At 42.7% G+C, this 18677-nt stretch overlaps 1 protein-coding gene across 5 annotated transcripts in view; it reads right to left on the bottom strand.

Annotated features, from left to right (window-relative positions):
* Window positions 1–18677, bottom strand: part of Ttc7b (tetratricopeptide repeat domain 7B) — a 267710-nt gene that overhangs the window by 82537 nt on the left and 166496 nt on the right. For all 5 annotated transcript variants that reach the window (XM_029557984.1, XM_008821742.1, XM_008821743.1 and 2 more), the window contains exons 14-15: window positions 15321–15393; window positions 11913–12073 (exon numbers count right to left, since the gene is read on the bottom strand). In XM_029557984.1, coding sequence (XP_029413844.1) covers window positions 11913–12073; window positions 15321–15393 — 234 coding nt within the window. The remainder of the gene's footprint in view (window positions 1–11912; window positions 12074–15320; window positions 15394–18677) is intronic.

Genomic DNA, 18677 nt, shown 5'->3' with positions numbered 1-18677 from the left:
GTATTTGTTGAGGTTTGTTTTGTGCCCCAGTATGTGGTCGATTTTGGAGAAGGTTCCATGGGGTGCTGAGTAGAAAGTATGTCCTTTGGTGCTTGGGTGGAATACTCGGTAGATGTCTGTTAAGTCTGTTTGATATATGGCATTGTTTAATTCAGATGTCTCTCTGTTAATCTAGAAACTTGTACCCACTTGTGAAAGAGAGGTACTCTTGCTCTGGAATGTGTTGCTGAATATGTTAAAGTTGTAGTGAAATGCTTCTTCTAATCATGTAGCTATTAAAAAAAATTTTTTTAAATGATAAAAAATAATGCTTCAAAGCATAAAAATTTGCTCCTTAATAATTACTAGATGTGAAAAAACATTACCATTTAAATCTACCTGATGACTTTATATCCATGCTCAGATGCCAAGAAGCTCAGAAAGTAGCTGACTGTGACTAGTGATAATCAGATATACAGAGATTAGAAATGCATGTGCAAACATCTTAATGTCAATTGCATTAAAAATGAATTTTTCTGTATGAAACTGTGTGTTTTAATAATGAAATGGAGATCTTTTTTAAAGGTTAAAACATCATTTAATTTATGTCTTATAGGGTTTATACTAAGTACAATATTGTATAACTGTAATAATTCAACTGTAAACCTAAAAATTTACAGCCAATTTTGAAAGAGATGCATATTAGCTCAGGAAATTGTTATTGAATATGTCAATGCTATTATAATGAAATGCTTCTTCTAATTATGTGGTTATTAAATAAATAATTAAAACAACAACAACAAAAAACCCAACAGGGCCTATATAGACAAGCAGGCATGAGGCATCAATGAGGGACCAAGTGAGAGGGAGGCAGAGAAGCTGCCCTCGAGTTTGGTAAGAGATGTGGTAAACAACGCCTTTGGTCCAACAAGCACAGAGAGTGAAAAGAAAAACTAGTGACAGAAGAAATAGGCAGACACCTGCTTAACTCTCTCTAAGGCTACCAGCCTGCTGCTGTGACATTATTGAGATTTGCTAAATGCTGGGCAAGGTACAGTACCTACAGTTTCCAGAAGGCACCTTGCATGAATTCTGAAGGTGAATCTTTGAATTACTGAATGACATATTTAGAAGAATTTGGAGATCTTGAAAAGAAAGCATTAAAATAAATCAACCCTCTGGATAGAACTGGAGAGGGTGGCTTTGGTGTGGACCTTCCTGTTCCAGCCTGGCTTCTCCCAGATGCTCAGTCCACAGAACACAGGCTAGGCAGCCAGAACTGTCCTTGGGCTGACAGGGAAACCAGCTCATCCTGGAGGATATAAAAATTTACCAAAAGAGGGGAGCTGTTCTGGAAAGTATGCAATCTATCTCATGAGGATTTTAAATTGGAAGAGCTGGCTAGGTGAGCAGGGAGAGGGGTGTGGGGAACACCACCTGCCACCACAGTGATGGCTGCTTCTCCCTACCAACCCTGCTGTGTGCACACTTCCAGTTCCTCCAGCCTTGCTTTGGAAACCCAAATTTTAGTCTCCAAGCCACTGTTCAATGTATCAATGTTAGCTCTCCTAACAAGCATCCACATTTATCAAAGGCCTCACCACCCAGACCCAGAGCCAGAGCCTTACAGAAAGTTGACAAACATGGGGATAGTGTTTGGGAAGTGCCACCTCGGCTCAGCAATTCTATCCTGTAAGAACGCTGGCTTAATGATCTGGAGGCACTGAATCTCAAGAGCAGAAGGGTCTCCAATCATCTAATTTTTAAGGATGCTGGAAGCTTTCCTATAAGCAAGCACATCAACAATGAAAGTCACCAAAGTTGAATCTTTCTTAAATAAATGTAGTAAAGCATATACATAGTATAAATTTTGTCATTTTAGCCATTTTTGCGTGGTTCAGTGGCATTAAGGATATTTACAATATTGTGCTACCATGACTATCATCCATCTCTAGAACACGTGTGTGGGAGGCTAGAGTCAGTCTTGGGGGTCATTCCTCAAGTGCCAAACAGCTTGTTTTTTTGAGACAGGGGCTACCACTGGCCTGGAACTCACTGACTAACGCTGGCTGGCTTGTTGGCAAGCCCCAGGGATCTGCCTGCTTCCACCTTCTTGATGCTGGGATTACAAGGGCACGCCACCATACACAACTTTTTATGTGTGTTCTGGGGACCAAACTCAGGTCGTTATGTTCATATGGCAAGCACTTTACTGAACTATTTCTCTAGCCCCCAGAACTTTTCATCTTGTAAAACTTTGTGTCCTTTCAATAGTAACTTCCAATGTCCCCTTCCCTGGTACTGGTGTCCCTGGGTTGTTTCTGGGCATCCATCCCACCCAGACATCCTTTGGATGTCTATGGACCAAGATTCACGAGATAAGCAGCCCTCTTCCTTATGGGCCAGCTTTTAATCACAGGTGAGTTTAATGGGCACATTCTCAACTTCATCTCTCAGCTCAGGGACAGCAATGGCCCTGCTGTAATCACTAAATCAAAATACTGCCCAAGAAACTTTTCAACTTATATGCTGAGTTTCTTTGACAGTGTGTGTGTGAGACAAAGTAAAAAAGAGACAGTATCTCAATGGTTAAGCAATGATCATTTAAAAACAAATCAGACTGAAATTTAAGAATTCCCCCAATCTTGTTTCCCAGTTTATTACTAAGATTATCAGAGGCCATAACTTAAGAATCCCACTTACAAGGACTGTGGACACTAAGTGAGCAGAAACAGCCTTTCTCTTGTTCACAGCAGTGTTCCCACCAGGTAGCAAGGCAGCTGGTGTGTGTCAGGGACCCCATGTTCCAAACGTAGCTCGTAGTTGAGAGCACAGTGCTGAGGCCAGATCACTTGGGTTCAAGTTGTGTGTGGCTCTGTTGCTACTAGGTGCCTCACTTTGGATGAACTATGCTTCAGTGTTCCTATCTGTAAAGCAGGGGCAATAATACTACCTACTTCGGATGCTCTATTGAGGTTTAATATATTTTTTAATATTTTATTTATTATTTTTATTTTATGTGTATGAGTGTATTGCCTGCATGTATGTGAGTGCATCTGCGTCATGCAATGCGGCGGAGGTCAGAAGAGGGCTTTGGATTCCCCTGGAACTGGAGTTAAGGACGGTTCGTAGCAGCCATGTGGGTGCTGGGAATCAAACCCGGGTCCTCTGCAAGAGCAGCCAGTGCTCTTAACCGCTAAGCCATCTCTCCAGCCCCAAGGATTAATATTTTTTAAGATTTACTTTGACTTTTATGAGTATGAATGTTTGCCTGCATGTATGTATATGTACCACAGGTGTGCCTGGTACTCACAGAGGGAAGAAGAGGGTGTCAGATCCCCTAGAAGTGGAGTTACAGATGGTTTTGGGCCTCCATGTGAGGGCTGGGAACTGAACCTAGGTCCTTTGCATGATTAGCAAGTACTCTTAACCACTGAGACATCTTTCCAGCCCCCAAGGATTAACTGTTAAAAAGTGCCTATCAGGAATGTTTGTGGCCATTACTGATAAATATATGACTGACTGCATGGTGTTTGTTTCTAGGTCTAGTCATAGTTTCAACTGGTGTAAAAAGAAGCATGGCAGCCAGGTGTGGTGGCGCATGTCCTTAATCCCAGCATTCTAGAGACAGACAGGCAGCTCTCTGTAAGTTCAAGGTCAGTCAGGTCTACAAAACGAGTTCCAGGCCAGCTGGGGCTACAGGGAGACCCTGTCTCAAAAAGACCAAAAATAAATAAATAAAAATAAATAAAAGGACTTATGATCACTGGGCTATTCTTAGGGCCTACAACCATGCTTGGCAGTCAAAAAAATAAAATAAAAAAGGCTATTTGACACAAAGTCTATTTCCTATGTGAGAGCCGAAGACCTCTACAGAGGCAGAGTGCTTTAGAAGAGCTGTGTTCCTCCCATCCAGAGAGACAGTTAATTTGTTTTGGTATTTTCCCCATGTGTCAAAAATACACTTGAAGTTGTCTCCACACCATAATGGTCCAACTTGTATCTGAAATGATTTAAAGGTCACTTTCTTGCATAACATCTGAGTGTCTCACAGAGATGCTCTTGATCTGAAGGACATGCAGAGAGCACACGAATAAGCACAAGGATGTATTATTCTACTTAAAGGGGAAAAGATGAAACTTGAGTCCAATGACAAATCTATTAGAGAATTGTGTAACCATAGTTTGTCTTGGGACAAACCCTGCCACTGGCTTCCCTTGGCAGCCATTGTCAGCTTGCTGAATCAGGATATCAACATTTTAGTAATACCAAAGTTCCCAAATACCACCAGAAATGACACAACTTGCTGTATCCCCAAAGATAAAACAGAGTGTCAATTCTCATTCCAATATTTTATCCAAAGTCAAGTTCAGTGGGGAAGTAACATTTGATACATGTGGCTTAACAGAAGCCCTGGACTGACAGACTCGCTGGTAGGAGAGATAACTGTCATATTTGTCATGTGGCACCCACTTCTACCTTTGAGGCCAATAAGGAAAATTACCAAGTAAAACATACTAATCACGGGAAATATCTGAAAAGTTGAATGTCAAAAGAAAAATGAATGTTCTTACATCAACTACAGCAAGACAGAGTTCATCAGAACTCTGTATACTCTTTAACAGAAAAATGTGTATGCCATTAAATTTTATTTGGGGAAAACTTAGGTTAGGGACACTGTCATAATCATTCTTTTATTTAAATATTTAATAGTTAAAGGGTTTACAAATAAATTTTCACAAAGAAACTCAAGAAAGGAGGGACAATAGGAGCTATTGATAATACAACAGGTATTATCAAGGGGAAAATGGAGAAGGGGGGGTACTTAAACTGGGGAGGGAGGAGGGAAGCTGGACCAGGAGAGAGAGAAGAGAGATAAATAATGCTTAGGTGGTAAAAAAGCCAGAGGGAAATGTATTAACTCAAAAACCCCTTGAAAATCACACATACAATATCTGAACACAAGTGCATGTATATAGCTGAAGACTATATGACAAGGAACACAGTGTGAGACAGGAGAAACCTCCCTCTAAGTTATTGGTCAGGGTAGTCCAAGAGTCTCCCTAAACAACACAGGCCATGGTCACAATCCTTGATTGTCTCCCAGAACTTGAAGGTAAGACCCGACTGCTGAAGACAGGACATACTTTAGACATAGGACTTGGAGCAATGGAGCTGGAACTGACCTAGAAGCCTCCTCCCTGAAGACTAGCTATCATAGTTCTAGAGGATACCATACTGCTAAGGGAGAAAAATCAATCAATGGTCCAACCCAGCTGTAAAGCCTAATTACCACAACAACTGGCACAGCAAACTATCTCTTTTGGTGCAGTAGTGGCACTTTTATCTAGGGGATAATCAACAGCTATCTAATTGGACTTAAAGCCCTCTAAATGGGAGGGAACTCAAGGTTGGCACTGTAAATATAGCCAAATATACATGGCTGGAGGTCATAGATCCTAGAGAAAATCATATCTCTGTCACATCTCTAGATAAATGAAATTTCTTACTGTAGGCTAAATATGGATTCTTGTATTCACAGACATGTATACTGTATACCACTCATCAAAGAAGCATTTTTTGGCAATAGATAAAGACTATTACAGAGTTCCACAACTGGTCACACACAGAGAATAGCCCAGCCCTATGGAAACTCTACACCTAAATTCATAGACATAGCTGTGCTGGACAGCTTTAGTTGTCAACTTGACACACCTGGTAGAGGGAGCCTCAACAGGGGAATTGCCTCCACTGGACTGGCCTGTGGCCATGTCTGTGGAGCATTTTCTTGATTGTTGAGTAGTGCTGGCAGGCTCAGTCCACTGTGGGTAGTGCTATCCCTGGGCAGGCTGTCCTGTGATATATAAGAAAGCAGGCTGAGTATAGGTCAGGGGAGCAAGCCAGTAAGCATCGTTCCTCCATGGCCTATGCTCCAGCTCCTGCCTCCAGGTTTCTGCCCTGAGTTCCTACCTTGGGCTCCCTGATGAACTATGACCTGGGAGATATAAGCCAAATAAGCCCTTTCCTCCCAAGTTCATATTGGTCAGAGTGTTTTATCACAGCAATAGAAGAAATGAACTAGAATAATAGCAGAACAGGGGTAGAGAGAATACTAATACATCCCTCAACTCTCACCAGTAAAGCTTCCTCATATAACAGAGTGCAACACACACAGAAGGCCACAACTGGTCAAGTTTTAGAGAATAAAAAACTGCAGAGTATGTGTCCCTGGATAGAACTCCTACATTAAACCTCACCCAACCATGGTTCAGGGACCATTGTAGAAGAGGGGGTAGAGAGATTTTTAAGAGCCAGGGCTGGTGCATGAACATAAGGAAACAGAGGCTTTCAGGCCTCTGGGAACTTGCTCACGTAACTTGCAACAATGGTGAAGCATGCCCAAGACCCATGCTGACTCAATAAGACAAAACCCAGCATAGAACTGGGGAAATGGGCTGCAGGCCCCAACCCTAGCCTAGGAGCTATTGGCAACTGATTAGTGTGGGGTGAGGAAAGCAGATCTTCTTTAAGGGAGAGACTCTAGACAGGATGACTAGACTTCAGTAGACGAACTTGCACCAAGGGACATCTGGGTACAAATGCTTGATCAGATAGGACTTAACATACAGGACACAATGCATGAAATCCGGAGAGGGGTATATAAAGGGTGCAGATGGGGGAGGGGGTCTAAGTTTGTTTAAGATCTATTATATGAAATACATAAAAACTCAATAAAAATATTTAAAATAAATTTTCAGCAGAAAAAGGCAGTTTAGGGGAAAAAAAAGACAACTATAGAAATGAAAGTCACAAATGCAATCACCTAATTATATGAAGTGACTGGACCAAACATTTGAGACAGAAGATAGAAATGATCAGACTAAGTAAGAAAAGGAAGACCCAACTAGATTTATAGATATAGTGGCTGGGAGCATCCTGTAAGTGATAAATAATATCAACACTACCATTTACAGGTTTTTAAAAGCTCAATGAATCCTGAATGGGATCTAGTCTTTTTCCATTGCTTTGAGGTAGTAGAGATTGAACCTAGGACCTCATGTATGCTAAGCAGGCAGTCTACCACTGACCTATATCCCTAGCCCAGGCTCTACCCTTATATGCACCATTGTAAAAATATAAAACACTAGCAACAATAGCAATTAAAACTTACCAGAGGGAGGAGGCTGGGGAGGTGGTTCAGTTGATAAAGTACCTGCCACACAAGCATGGGGACATGAGCTCAGACACCCAGCACCCGTATGAAAGCCTGGCATGATGGCACATGTTGGTGTGTACATGATGGTACAGCATTAGGGGTGGGGGAAGTGGACAGGAGGATGCCTAGAGCTCATTGGCTGGAAGCCTAGGTGAACCAATGAGCTCCAGGTCTAGTGGGAGATCTGGACTCAAAAAATAAGGTGAAGCTGGATGTGGTGGTGCACACCCTTAATCCAGCACTCAGACACTCATAGAGTTGAGGCAAAGGCAGGTGTTATTTCTGAATTTGAGGCCAGCCTGGTCTACATAATGAGTTCCAGGCCAGCTGTGGCTACAGGAAGACCCTGTCTCAAAAAGACCAAAAAAAAAAAAATATATATATATATACACTTTAAGATGTGCAGTGGTGGTCATAATAATATGAATTCCTATCACCTACTGAGCAAATACCATGTACAAGTGCCCGATAAATGCATTAGGTAAATCAATTCTTAAAATATACCTCTGAGATGGATATTTTATTATCCATAGTTTGCAAATGAAAAGATGAGATGAGCGATTTGGTGACTTAGAAGTGGAGGATTTGGAGTACAAAGGTTTGTCCAACTCTTACAAGTGAACCCAATTTCTATAGAAGAATTTCTGCATCCCTTTCCTTCCATGAAGAACTAGTCCTATTAGGACCTGTTTGTAGAGGTTTAAGAGATGTGGCTTTGCTGGAGGAAACACATCACTGGGGGTAGGCTTTGAGAGTTCTTAGCCTTGCCTCATTGTTTCCTGTGCCTGCTTGAAGATGTGGGCTCTCAGCTTTCTGCTGCAGCTTTGTCTGCCCCAATGCCTCCATCTATGATGGACTCTGATTCCTCTGGACCATAAGCCCAATAATCTCTTCCTTCTACAAGTTACCTCTGTCATGGTGTTTTATTACAGCAACAGAAAAGTAACTATTACACCTGTAATCTTCGAGTTCAGGAAGTGGAGGCAAGAGAACCAGGAGTTCAAGGTCATCCTCAGCTACACAGTGAGTTCGAAGCCAGCCTGGGCTATATAAGACCCTGTCTCCCATCCCCCTCCAAAGTATTTTTGATTCTGCTACACTTGCTGGATCTTTATTCACTTTCAGTTCTGCTTCAGATGACAAAATGGCTGAGTTGGTGCCTCTTAGCTTAGACCTTTTTGGTCCTTGTTAAGTCTTTTCAAGATACTTAAACATTTTTTATCATTTTATGGTGAATGAGGATGGCATATTAGTCTGCTTTTGACACTATAATGAAATAGCTAAAGTAAATAAAGGGAAAGAGCTTACTCTGGCTTACAGTTCAAGGTTCCAGTTCAAAATCAAGTGGTCTCATCACTTTGGGCCTCTGACAGGGACAAAATATCTTGGTAGGAGCTATAGTAGAGCAAACCCCTCACCTCATGAGTCACAAAGCAAAAAAAAGAAGAGGAAGAGGAAGACAAGCTAGGGTTCTATGATCCCCTTTGGGGGTAGGCCCCCAATAACCTACAAACTTCTATCAGATCTCACCTTTTAACAGTCCATAGTACTTCACAACAGCATCACTTTGGGGATCGAGCTAACTTTAACACATGGATCTGCGAGGCACACTCCACCAAACAAGAGCAGACAGTGTGTGCTTTGGGCATGGTTTGAGTGTGTCCCCTAAGAACCCTGATCCTTGGTGTGGTCATGTTGGAAAGTGGTGATACCTTTAAGAGGTGGGGTTTTGTGCAAGGTAACTAGATGATCAGGGGCTCTGCCCTTGGAAGTAACATGTGATTCATATGGAACTCCCAGTTAGTGAGAGTAGATTTCTACAGAAGTGCAAGGTTGGACCCTTCCTGTTCCTTGGCTTCCTGTCTTACCATGTGACATCTCACTTGTGTTTGTGTTCCCTCCATGCACCATTTACCACAATGTGATGGATGTAATATATCCAAGGGGGTCCTCATCAGAGCTGAGCAGAATTTGACACCAAGCTCTACCTCTAGATACAAGCTAAATAAATCTCTTTTCTTTACAAATGTTAACCTAGCTTCAGATGTTTTGTTATAGTACAGAAAACAGACTAATACAGATGGGTTATGCTGGAGGAAGGACCAACTGCTTCTGTGAGAGCCTTCAGCAGTCTTGTCTGGCAACTGTTCAACAGACAGTCAGGGCTAACCTTAACTGGGAAGGATTTTCACTCCTAGGGAACAAGTCCTAACATAACATCAACTATGGTGTTGTCACCATCTGTGGCTTATGGATAAAAGCACCCAGAGGCTTCTGAGAGTCTCAGGTTCTGCTGGGAACAAACTTGTCACAAACAGATAATTCCTCACGGTGGTCCAGACAAGACTGCCAGTCACTTACTCTTGTTTACATTGGTGTTGACAGGTTCTACACAGGTTGGTACGGAATCATGGGATCCATTGACTACATCTGGTCTCAACATTTGGTAAGTATTCTTGGGAAGAAGTTTCCCATCACAAAGGAAGAAACACAAATATTTGAAAACCAAACAAGTCATGGACTGCTCTCAGACCTACTGCCATATGCTCTGCTTTTTCCAGCTTACAGCTTAACCTTAAAACAACAGGCTTGCATTCCTCAAATATCTCCACTGCCGCCCCATTCCTTCTAGAGAAGGCTGTCAGCTGCTGGCACTTACAGGCACTGCCACATTAGCCACACTGTTCACTGCTTACTAGGTGGTGTGGCTATTAGCTTAGTAAGTGCCTCTCGGTGATGCCCTGAGCTCCTGAAGCAGGAACCGCATGCTGTAGTGTAGCATCTCATGAAGGCAGTGTGTGTGTACACATGCGTGGGCACATGTGTGTTGGAGGTGGGAATCACAGAAGGGCACTTTATAAATATTGATGAGAGAAACGGAGTTGAATTAGTCACATTGTATAATATCAGGATGGGTGAAGGACCAAATATTTTTAAAAGTAATTTAAGTACTTTAAGATTCCTCGGGGTTAAACATCTTCGGATAAAATCCAGAAATATATAGGTGTGGAAAAGTGTGTGAGATGTGTAAGAAGTACACATCTTAATTCATTCTTTCCAAACAGCTGAACCTACCAAAGAAATCTCTGGTTAGAGGTTTTCAGGATTATAACAAGAATTCTCTCAAAGGGGGAGAAGGGAAATGCTCTTTTTGCTTGAAGACAAAGAAATGTTTGTAATGGAAATGTGTAAACCAATTTTCCAAGGAGAGCTGCTGAAAAAGCACCAATTAAAAATACAGAGAGGGGCCGGGCGTGGTGGTGCACGCCTTTAATCCCAGCACTTGGGAGGCAGAGGCAGGTGGATCTCTATGAGTTCGAGGCCAGCCTGGGCTACATAGTGAGTTCGGTCAGCTGGCTACAGGGAGATGATAAAAAAAAAAAAAAAAAAAAAAAAAAAAAAAAAAAAATGCAGAGAGGGGATGAGGCAGCGAAATTAAGCCAAAGCTGACCCATTTATACACTGCTGCAGCACTTCTGAAAGCAAAGAGAGCCACCAGGGTCACCTTCCACACCCCCCACCCCATTACTGCCTCTGCAACCATACAGACAATCAGAATCTTCCAGCCTGCAGCAGTGTTTACTATTTCTGGCCACTGTGTACTGGTTACTAAGCTACCACTGAGGATAAAATGGTAACCCAGTAGCCCAAAAGACAATGTTCTCCATAAGGCCGAACGAACAGGGCATGGATTCAGTGGATTCCAAGCTCGTGGGCTCAATAAAAAAAGTGACTCAGAGGAAAGACGTGAAGATAAATAGGCAGGTTCAAGTCCATGGTAACTTGTAATGGTAATTCTTACAGTATGTACAAATATTGATTAACTTACTTAAGGAACTGTATTTCCCACAGATTAAAACCGCAGCTCAAAGCAGCAAAATATTTTTTTAATATATATTGCCACTAAATTTATTTATTTATTTATTATTTTTACTTTATGTGTATGAGTGTATTGCCTGCATGTAGGTGAGTGCACCTGTGTCATGCAATGCCATGGAGGTCAGAAGAGGGCTTTGGATTCCCCTGGAACTGGAATTAAGGACAATTTGTAGCCACCACGTGAGTGCTGGGAATCGAACCCATGTCCTCTGCAAGAGCAGACAGTGCTCTTAAACCGCTGAGCCATCCCTCCAGCCCCAGAAGCAAAATATTTTAATGACAGTTGCTCGAAACAGAATCATCATCCAGGGATAGTGACTGTCCTTGGGAATAAAGGACCAACAGGCTGCAAAGCAATGCTTCCCAAATTCTAGTCACTGAAGGTTGGCAGAAATTTTGTCATGTATGTTGGTATTAATATTTACTGAATTTTTTTTCTTGAAATTGACTACATATTCCCAGCTTCCCCTGAACAGTAACTCTTATGAAATCATACTGTGATATACATTGTTTTTCTAGTGCAGATTTAAAAATGCATCAGTATTAAAATACTCATCCATGATCTTGGTACAATCCTCCTGTGTTCTCCAAGGGCATGCAGCAGGAAAGAACAGAGGAGGTACTGAACCTATGCGACAATGACCTGCCACTGTGTGTGATGGCTAGTGAACTGAGCTGCTTTTTAAGTACTGGGGGAAAACAACACAAGAGTAATGGAGAGTCTGTGTTATTTGCCCCCAGGATGTCCATGAAAGTCTTACACTCAACAGAAGGAAGAGGGGCAGAAGGACATTCAGTGACTTTGGAGAAGGGGCAAACCAATGCTAGAATCACTTACATAAAATTCTCTGGGTATTCACTCAGGGCCATGTCGATGATGTTGAGAGCATCATGGTAATGCTTCTGTGCTGACAGTAAGAGGGCGAGGAGGTGCAGGGAGTTGGCATCGTCTCCTTGAAGCTGAAGAGCTTGGCGGACGTACCCTAGAGCTTCTGGTATCTAGTTTAAAACCGAATGAAAGAATGTTTAAACAAACACACACACACACACACACACACACACACACACAGAGTCACACAGGAAGAGGTTACCACTACAACATCAGGTTTGCTGCAAGCTGATTCACATTGGGCCACCTCCATATTTTAAGGGGTCTTCATGGCAGCCCCAGGATACTGACCAAACAAAGAAACATGCCTTCTTCAGCAGTAGTTGACTGTTGAGGGTATAGAAGAGACCTTTTTTTTCTATAAAACTGCTAAAACCACACCTTTTACTTCTCCCTAAATACATACTTTCTCATTTTTTACCCCACTGAACTGATGTACTGTTGATTCAGTCTAAGATGATTTCATTGAAAATAGAGACACAGACAACTGCCAAAAGTTCTTAAGGGAATTAAACTGCCTTGAATGAACTATTCTCTTTTATAGTATTAGTGAAATCCAAGTATGTCATAAGCCATAAAACCTTTAACAGACCTTTCCAAATCCCAGAGGTCTGGCTCTCTACAATACATGAAAGAACCATGCAAACAGACAGAACCTTACAGCTTTCCTCCAAACTACAGCCCCAACTAACTGGACGCAAGAAACAAATCACAGTGCCCCATGCAAAGAAGATGTATCCAAATTGACGAGGGACCAGATACAACCTCAACCTTGAAATGTAACAGCTGTTCAACATGTACCTGTGTGTGGTGTATGTGTGTGTGCAGATGTGCTCACCTATGTATGCACGTGTGGAGGCCAGGGGTCTGGCTCTCTCCACTTTAATTTTTTGAGGCAGTCTTCACCGAACCTAGAGCTCCCTGTTTTCAGTTAGACTGGCTGGCAAGTGAACTTCCAGGATCTGCCTGTTTCTGTCCCCAAGTGCTAGGTTACAGTGTACTACTGGGTCAAGCTTTTACATGGGTGCTGGAAATCCAAATTCAGGTTATTTATCCATTGAACCATCTCCTCAACCCCTAAAGGTGTTCTTTAAAAGCACCACACTGGAGTTTGGTAAAGAACATGCATGGTCTCTATTTGAATACCCTAGATTGTATGAAGGTCTAATAGAAATAAGAATTTGGCTAGGCTACAGTGTACTACTGGGTCAAGCTTTTACATGGGTGCTGGAAATCCAAATTCAGGTTATTTATCCATTGAACCATCTCCTCAACCCCTAAAGGTGTTCTTTAAAAGCACCACACTGGAGTTTGGTAAAGAACATGCATGGTCTCTATTTGAATACCCTAGATTGTATGAAGGTCTAATAGAAATAAGAATTTGGCTAGGCGTGGTGGTGCACACCTGTAGTCCCAGCACTTGGGAGGCAGAGGCAGATGGATCTTTGTGAGTTCAAGGCCAGCCTGGTCTACACAGTGATATGTTGCTAAGAGGCCCAAGGACATTGTGAGTTAAAAAAAAAAAAAAAAAAAAAAAAAGAAAGAAGAATTTGAAGCAGGATTAAATAGTGCTGGGAACCTTAGCAATCTGATATACTTGCCCAAGGAACTCTTTCCTGTCTGGCCTCCAACTCCAGCCCTGAGCTTTCCAGCTTTCCCTCTAAATCCTCAGTAACCTCAGCCCTTAGAAGAATCCTGAATTCTTTTTCCCAAGCCTATTGGATTTGAATGCCACATGGATCTACATCTGAATTGCTGGCTCTGGAGTCTTTCTTCCTGGAATCCTGGGGTCATGGCTGCCAGAGATGGAAGGGAAGTCAGCAGCTCACATGCTTCTTTGGCAGGGAGGAAGCTGAAGGATAGAGAACTGAACTGACTTGAGCAGATCACCCAGCTGAATGAGGGAGAAGAGGACGACTCTAGTCTTCTGATCCCTCTCAACCCTCTCCTGGTCTAAGGGTGGGCATTGGCTCTAAAGAAGGGAGGGTCACAACTTCTCTGTCTCAGTCAGTAGGGACATACTCACTGAGAGCCCTGGTATTTTGACACCACAGGTCTCCAAGCCTATGGGTGGACTGCACCCACAAGGCTCCATCTACTTCTCTCCTCCCTGCAGCAATCAGCTGCTGTGTTGCCAGCACTCAGCCTGCTGCTGTGGGGAGGAGCAAAGGCAGTCATTTTCAGGGTACTGTTTACAGGTCAGCAACCAGGGACAGAGACCTCCAAATGAGGTCCCTTAAGGGGATTCAAAGTTGGCTCTTTGATTCAACAAGTCTTATGCCAAACACATATGAGGCAGTATGCTAAGTGCCAGGCCAAGGCCATGACAATGACAGGCACAGGTTCCTGCCCTCCTACACCTCCAGTGAAAAAGACTGAGACTGCACAAGAAGGTAGCTTCATGAAGAGGTGAAGGGGAAAGCAGATGGTCAGTGGTCAGTCCACATCTGCTGCTATAGCAGCTCCTGGCGGATCTAGCTGTGAGCCACACCTCACCAGATGAGAGGACCTTTCCAGGGCAGGTATCTTGGCTTCCTCTGTCCCCAGGTTGCCATTGAGAGGCATTTCTCAATATCATTCCCATGCAACTGAGAAGGGTAATGCATGCCTCAGTCCAGCCTGTGAGGAATGGTGTATCTGGGGAGCCAAGCTTGGATTCACCTTCAAAGTCAGCACTCGGGAATGTGCTAGGGTCACCACTAGTATCTTGTACTTGGTGGGCTGGCAGGCACATGGCTGCAGTTTCCACAACTGCTGGAAGGGATGGAGGTGGGAAAGTAGAATGTGAAAAAGCAGCTCAAACTGTCATTGGGAAGATGAGAGCTGCAATGCTTTCCTTTCTAACAAAACCAGTTGACTGTGAGTGTTCATATTATCTATGCATTTTAAAGGACCTGGTATCTCTTGTTGCCACATCCTGGCATTTTCCTGTCAATCATGGATACCTTTGTGACAACCAGGCCCCAACCAGTGACTAAATCTTTACCATGAAGTTCAGCACTGGGCTCCACTACCCCATTCCTGTTAGTATGAGGTAAAGATTCTTTCGGTGACCCTGGGGTCAGTGTACGAGACCTGTCCTACACTCATGTTGCCACCTGACCCTAGGCTGGACCCTCCAGATTTGTGTATTTACTCTTAAGAGCAGAGCCCAGGTCTCCTACAGTTTCATAGCAGATGCTCAAACCAACCCAAACTGCAAGGTCTTTTCTGGGAAGAATTGACCTCCTTTGAGAGCAGTTACTGACTCCAAGTCAGCATCAGGTGAAGGAAGGAAGGTTTTACACTGCCTCCAGCTGCAGGAACTGGAAGGGAACAGAGTGTACACCAAGTCTGGGGAACATTAAAGACACTCACCTGTCTGGAGATGGCAAGCTGGAGGGCCAGGTAGAAAGCTGCTTGGTGATCTGTAGGTGACAGACTGTGGGCCCTGAAAAGCATTCAAGGCCATTAACACATTAGGCCGCTTTTGCTTGCCCTATCACAGTCTTCTTCGGGTATCATTTTCATGCCATGGCCACATTTTCAGTTCAACTGTATACCATTTCATTAACTCTTCCCCCTGCACCACAAATGAAGGTTAGACATTCTTCCTTTGACTACTATATACAGGTCTACCCCAGGAGCATATTTTTTGGCTTTTGTCTAGTACCTAACATAGTAACTGGTGTGTCAGACTCTGTGATCTGGCTCCCCAGAAGATGCTTCCTCTGAGCTGAACAGGTGAGGCTCATTGTCACACACTGTCATGGTAAAGTCATGTGTGCCCTTGGTCAGGCGATGGCTGCTTTGGTTAACTTTGGCTTGTGCTTAATGCTACTTCATCCAAATTTCTGGATTTCAGAGAAATCATATGAAAATCAAAGACCTAGCTTTGCTTATAAAATGATGTTTAAGGGTTTTTGGGTTTTTTGTTTTGTGTATGTGTATGTGTGTGTGTGCATGTGTGTATGAATCAGAAGGGGAGAAGAAAAACACCCATTCAGTCCTTTGAAGAGTCTACTACATTCCATGTAATTTACTGATTGTGTTCATATAGCCACACTATATAAGACACTAGGCTTGGTTCCATTAACTGGCCCTTGACACCAGATGTAAGAGGCTCTTCTGGCTGCCTAATAGACTGCAAATATGGTCCTTTTGGCCTTCATGTAGAAGTTAATTGTATTTCACCATGAGCAAATCAAAATGTGACAATGTACAGGATCTATTTCTGTTTTTAACAGTCTGGTAGGAAGAGAAAAAATAAACTCACTTTCCTTAAAAGGGACCATGGAGCAGACTAATTACAAATGGTGGGTTCCAGATAGCTAGCAACCATCACACTGCTTTGACAGCACTCTGTGATCAAAGGGGGCTCCCCTACCAGCAGAAAGCAAATGCAAGATAAAACGGAAAGCTAAATCATCATGGACTCATCTGTGGCCAATGTGCCAAGGCTTCCTATAGAAATGAGGTCTAGTCAACCATTCGTCCTCCATGGGAAAGGAGTAAACAGGACTTCTATGCATGGGAACCCAGAAAACACACCAAGTCCACGACCCTGGAGACACTGTTTGGGCAAATGAGGTATTGTGTACAGGACTGGGGTTGCCCTTTCATTGATCTTTTTATTTTGCTTTCTAAAAATTTGGAGATGGACAGATGGTTCAGCAGTTAAGAGTGCTTCCAGTTCTTCCAGAGGACATGAGTTCAGTTCCCAGCACCCATGTTAGGCAGTTCATAACCACCTATAACTACAGCTCCAGGGGTTCTGATGCAGCCCTTCTGGCCTCCACAGGCATACCAACATACATGATATACATTGACACGAAAATATACACATAAGTGAAAACTTAAAAACTGTAACTTCTTTTTTTAAGTTTTCACTTATGTGTATGTTGTTGTATCACTGGGGCTGGAGAGATGGCTCAGAGGTTAAGAACACTGGTTGTTCTTGCAGAAGACCTGGGTCCGAATCTCAGCACCCACATGGCAGCTAACAACTTCCGTAACTCCAGTTCCAGGGGATCTGATGGCCTCTTCTGTCCTCCGTGGGCATTGCACGACATGGGTACACTTACCTACATGCAAGCAATACACACACATAAAATTTTTAAAAAATTGTAATTATTTGTGTATGTGGTGTACATATGTATGTAAGCTTACCTGTGAGTGCACATGTAGAAAAATTGTAATTATTTGTGTGTGTGATGTGGGCACGTATGTCAGCTTGTGTGTGAATGCACACATGGAAGCCAGAGGCCAACATTGGCATCTGTGCTATTGCTCTCCACATTATGGTTCTTGAAGTAGGGTCTCTCACTGAACCTAGAGCTCACAGCTTTAGCTAGACTGGCTGACCAGCAAGCCCCAGGGATCCACGTTTCTCTGCCCCCTCAGTGCTGGGATTACAGGTGCAAACCACTACATCTGGCTTTTATGTGGGTGTCAGGGATTAAACTCAGGTCCTCATGCCTGTACAGCAAACACTTTACCCACTAGGTCATCTCCGTAGGCTTCCTTCTGGTAATCTAAGAGCAAAGCAAATTCATTCCTGGGGAATCCTTACTAGCAACCCAGCTAACAAGTCCCAGCCTTCGGAGATGAAGGCTGAGAACTCATCTGTGTGGACTTCACAATGCCTCATTTCTACAAGAGGACACTTTGTACACTCCAGCTTTGATGATTTACAAATACTGGTCTTCCATGCATTAGTACATGAAAGGATTTTTCTTTGGTGTTCACAAGATTAAAATGTCATTGTTTCTGTGTCTCCCAATTATTCAGGGAAAATGAGTATAAAATAAAATTATGAAGAAACTTTGACTTATATAGAATTATTTAATCTTATCTTCTTTCAAAAATAATAAAGTCAGGTTTATAGCCATCAAAAAATTTGTCAGAGCTATAATTTTCTCAGCCTGGTTCATATTTTAACAAATGCAGTTAAATCATGGTTGTCCCTATGCAACACTGAGTAAAAAGCTGAGTGACTTGGTGAATTCAGTGTGGATGGTGACAGTTATAGCCAAAGGCCTGTCCTGGTCTCATCAAAGGATTGTGAACCACCACAGCTCTGTGGAAAAAGCCAAAGAGAAGTGTTAACAATCTTGGCATATCCAGGGAGCAGTAAGATGACATCTAAAGAATTTCCAGGGGTTGGAGAGATGGCTCAGCAGTTAAGAACACTGATTGTTCTTGCAGAAGACCCAGGTTCAAAGCCCAGCACCTACATGGCAGCTAACAACTGTCTGTACCTCCAGTTCCAGGGGATCCGATGGCCTCTTCTATCCTCGCGGGCACTACACAACACGAGTGCCTACATGCAGGCAATACTGAGTTCAATACTGGATACCTGTATTAATTCAACTGTGAACCTAGAAACTTACAGCCACTTGTGAAAGAGATGTACTCTTGCTCTGGAGCATGTTACTGAATATGTTAAAGCTGTAATGAAATGGTTTTTCTAATCATGTAGTTATTAAATTTTTTTTTTAATTTACTTCATGTTTAATAGTAGAGGTGATAAACATTACCAGTGAAATCTACCTGATGACTTTATATCCATACTCAGATACTAAGGATCCGAGTGTAATGACTGTGACTAGTAATAATCAGATACATAGAGAATAAAGACACATGTGCAAACATGTGTTAGTAGCATTAAAAATGTAGGAAACAGCAAATTTTGAAATGGATATCTTCTTTGAAGGGTAAAAACTACATGATTAG

This window comes from Nannospalax galili, unplaced genomic scaffold (genome assembly GCF_000622305.1).
Source record: "Nannospalax galili isolate Female #2095 unplaced genomic scaffold, S.galili_v1.0 scaffold107, whole genome shotgun sequence".
NCBI lineage: Eukaryota > Metazoa > Chordata > Mammalia > Rodentia > Spalacidae > Nannospalax > Nannospalax galili.
This window is presented reverse-complemented; position numbering and strand designations above follow the sequence as displayed.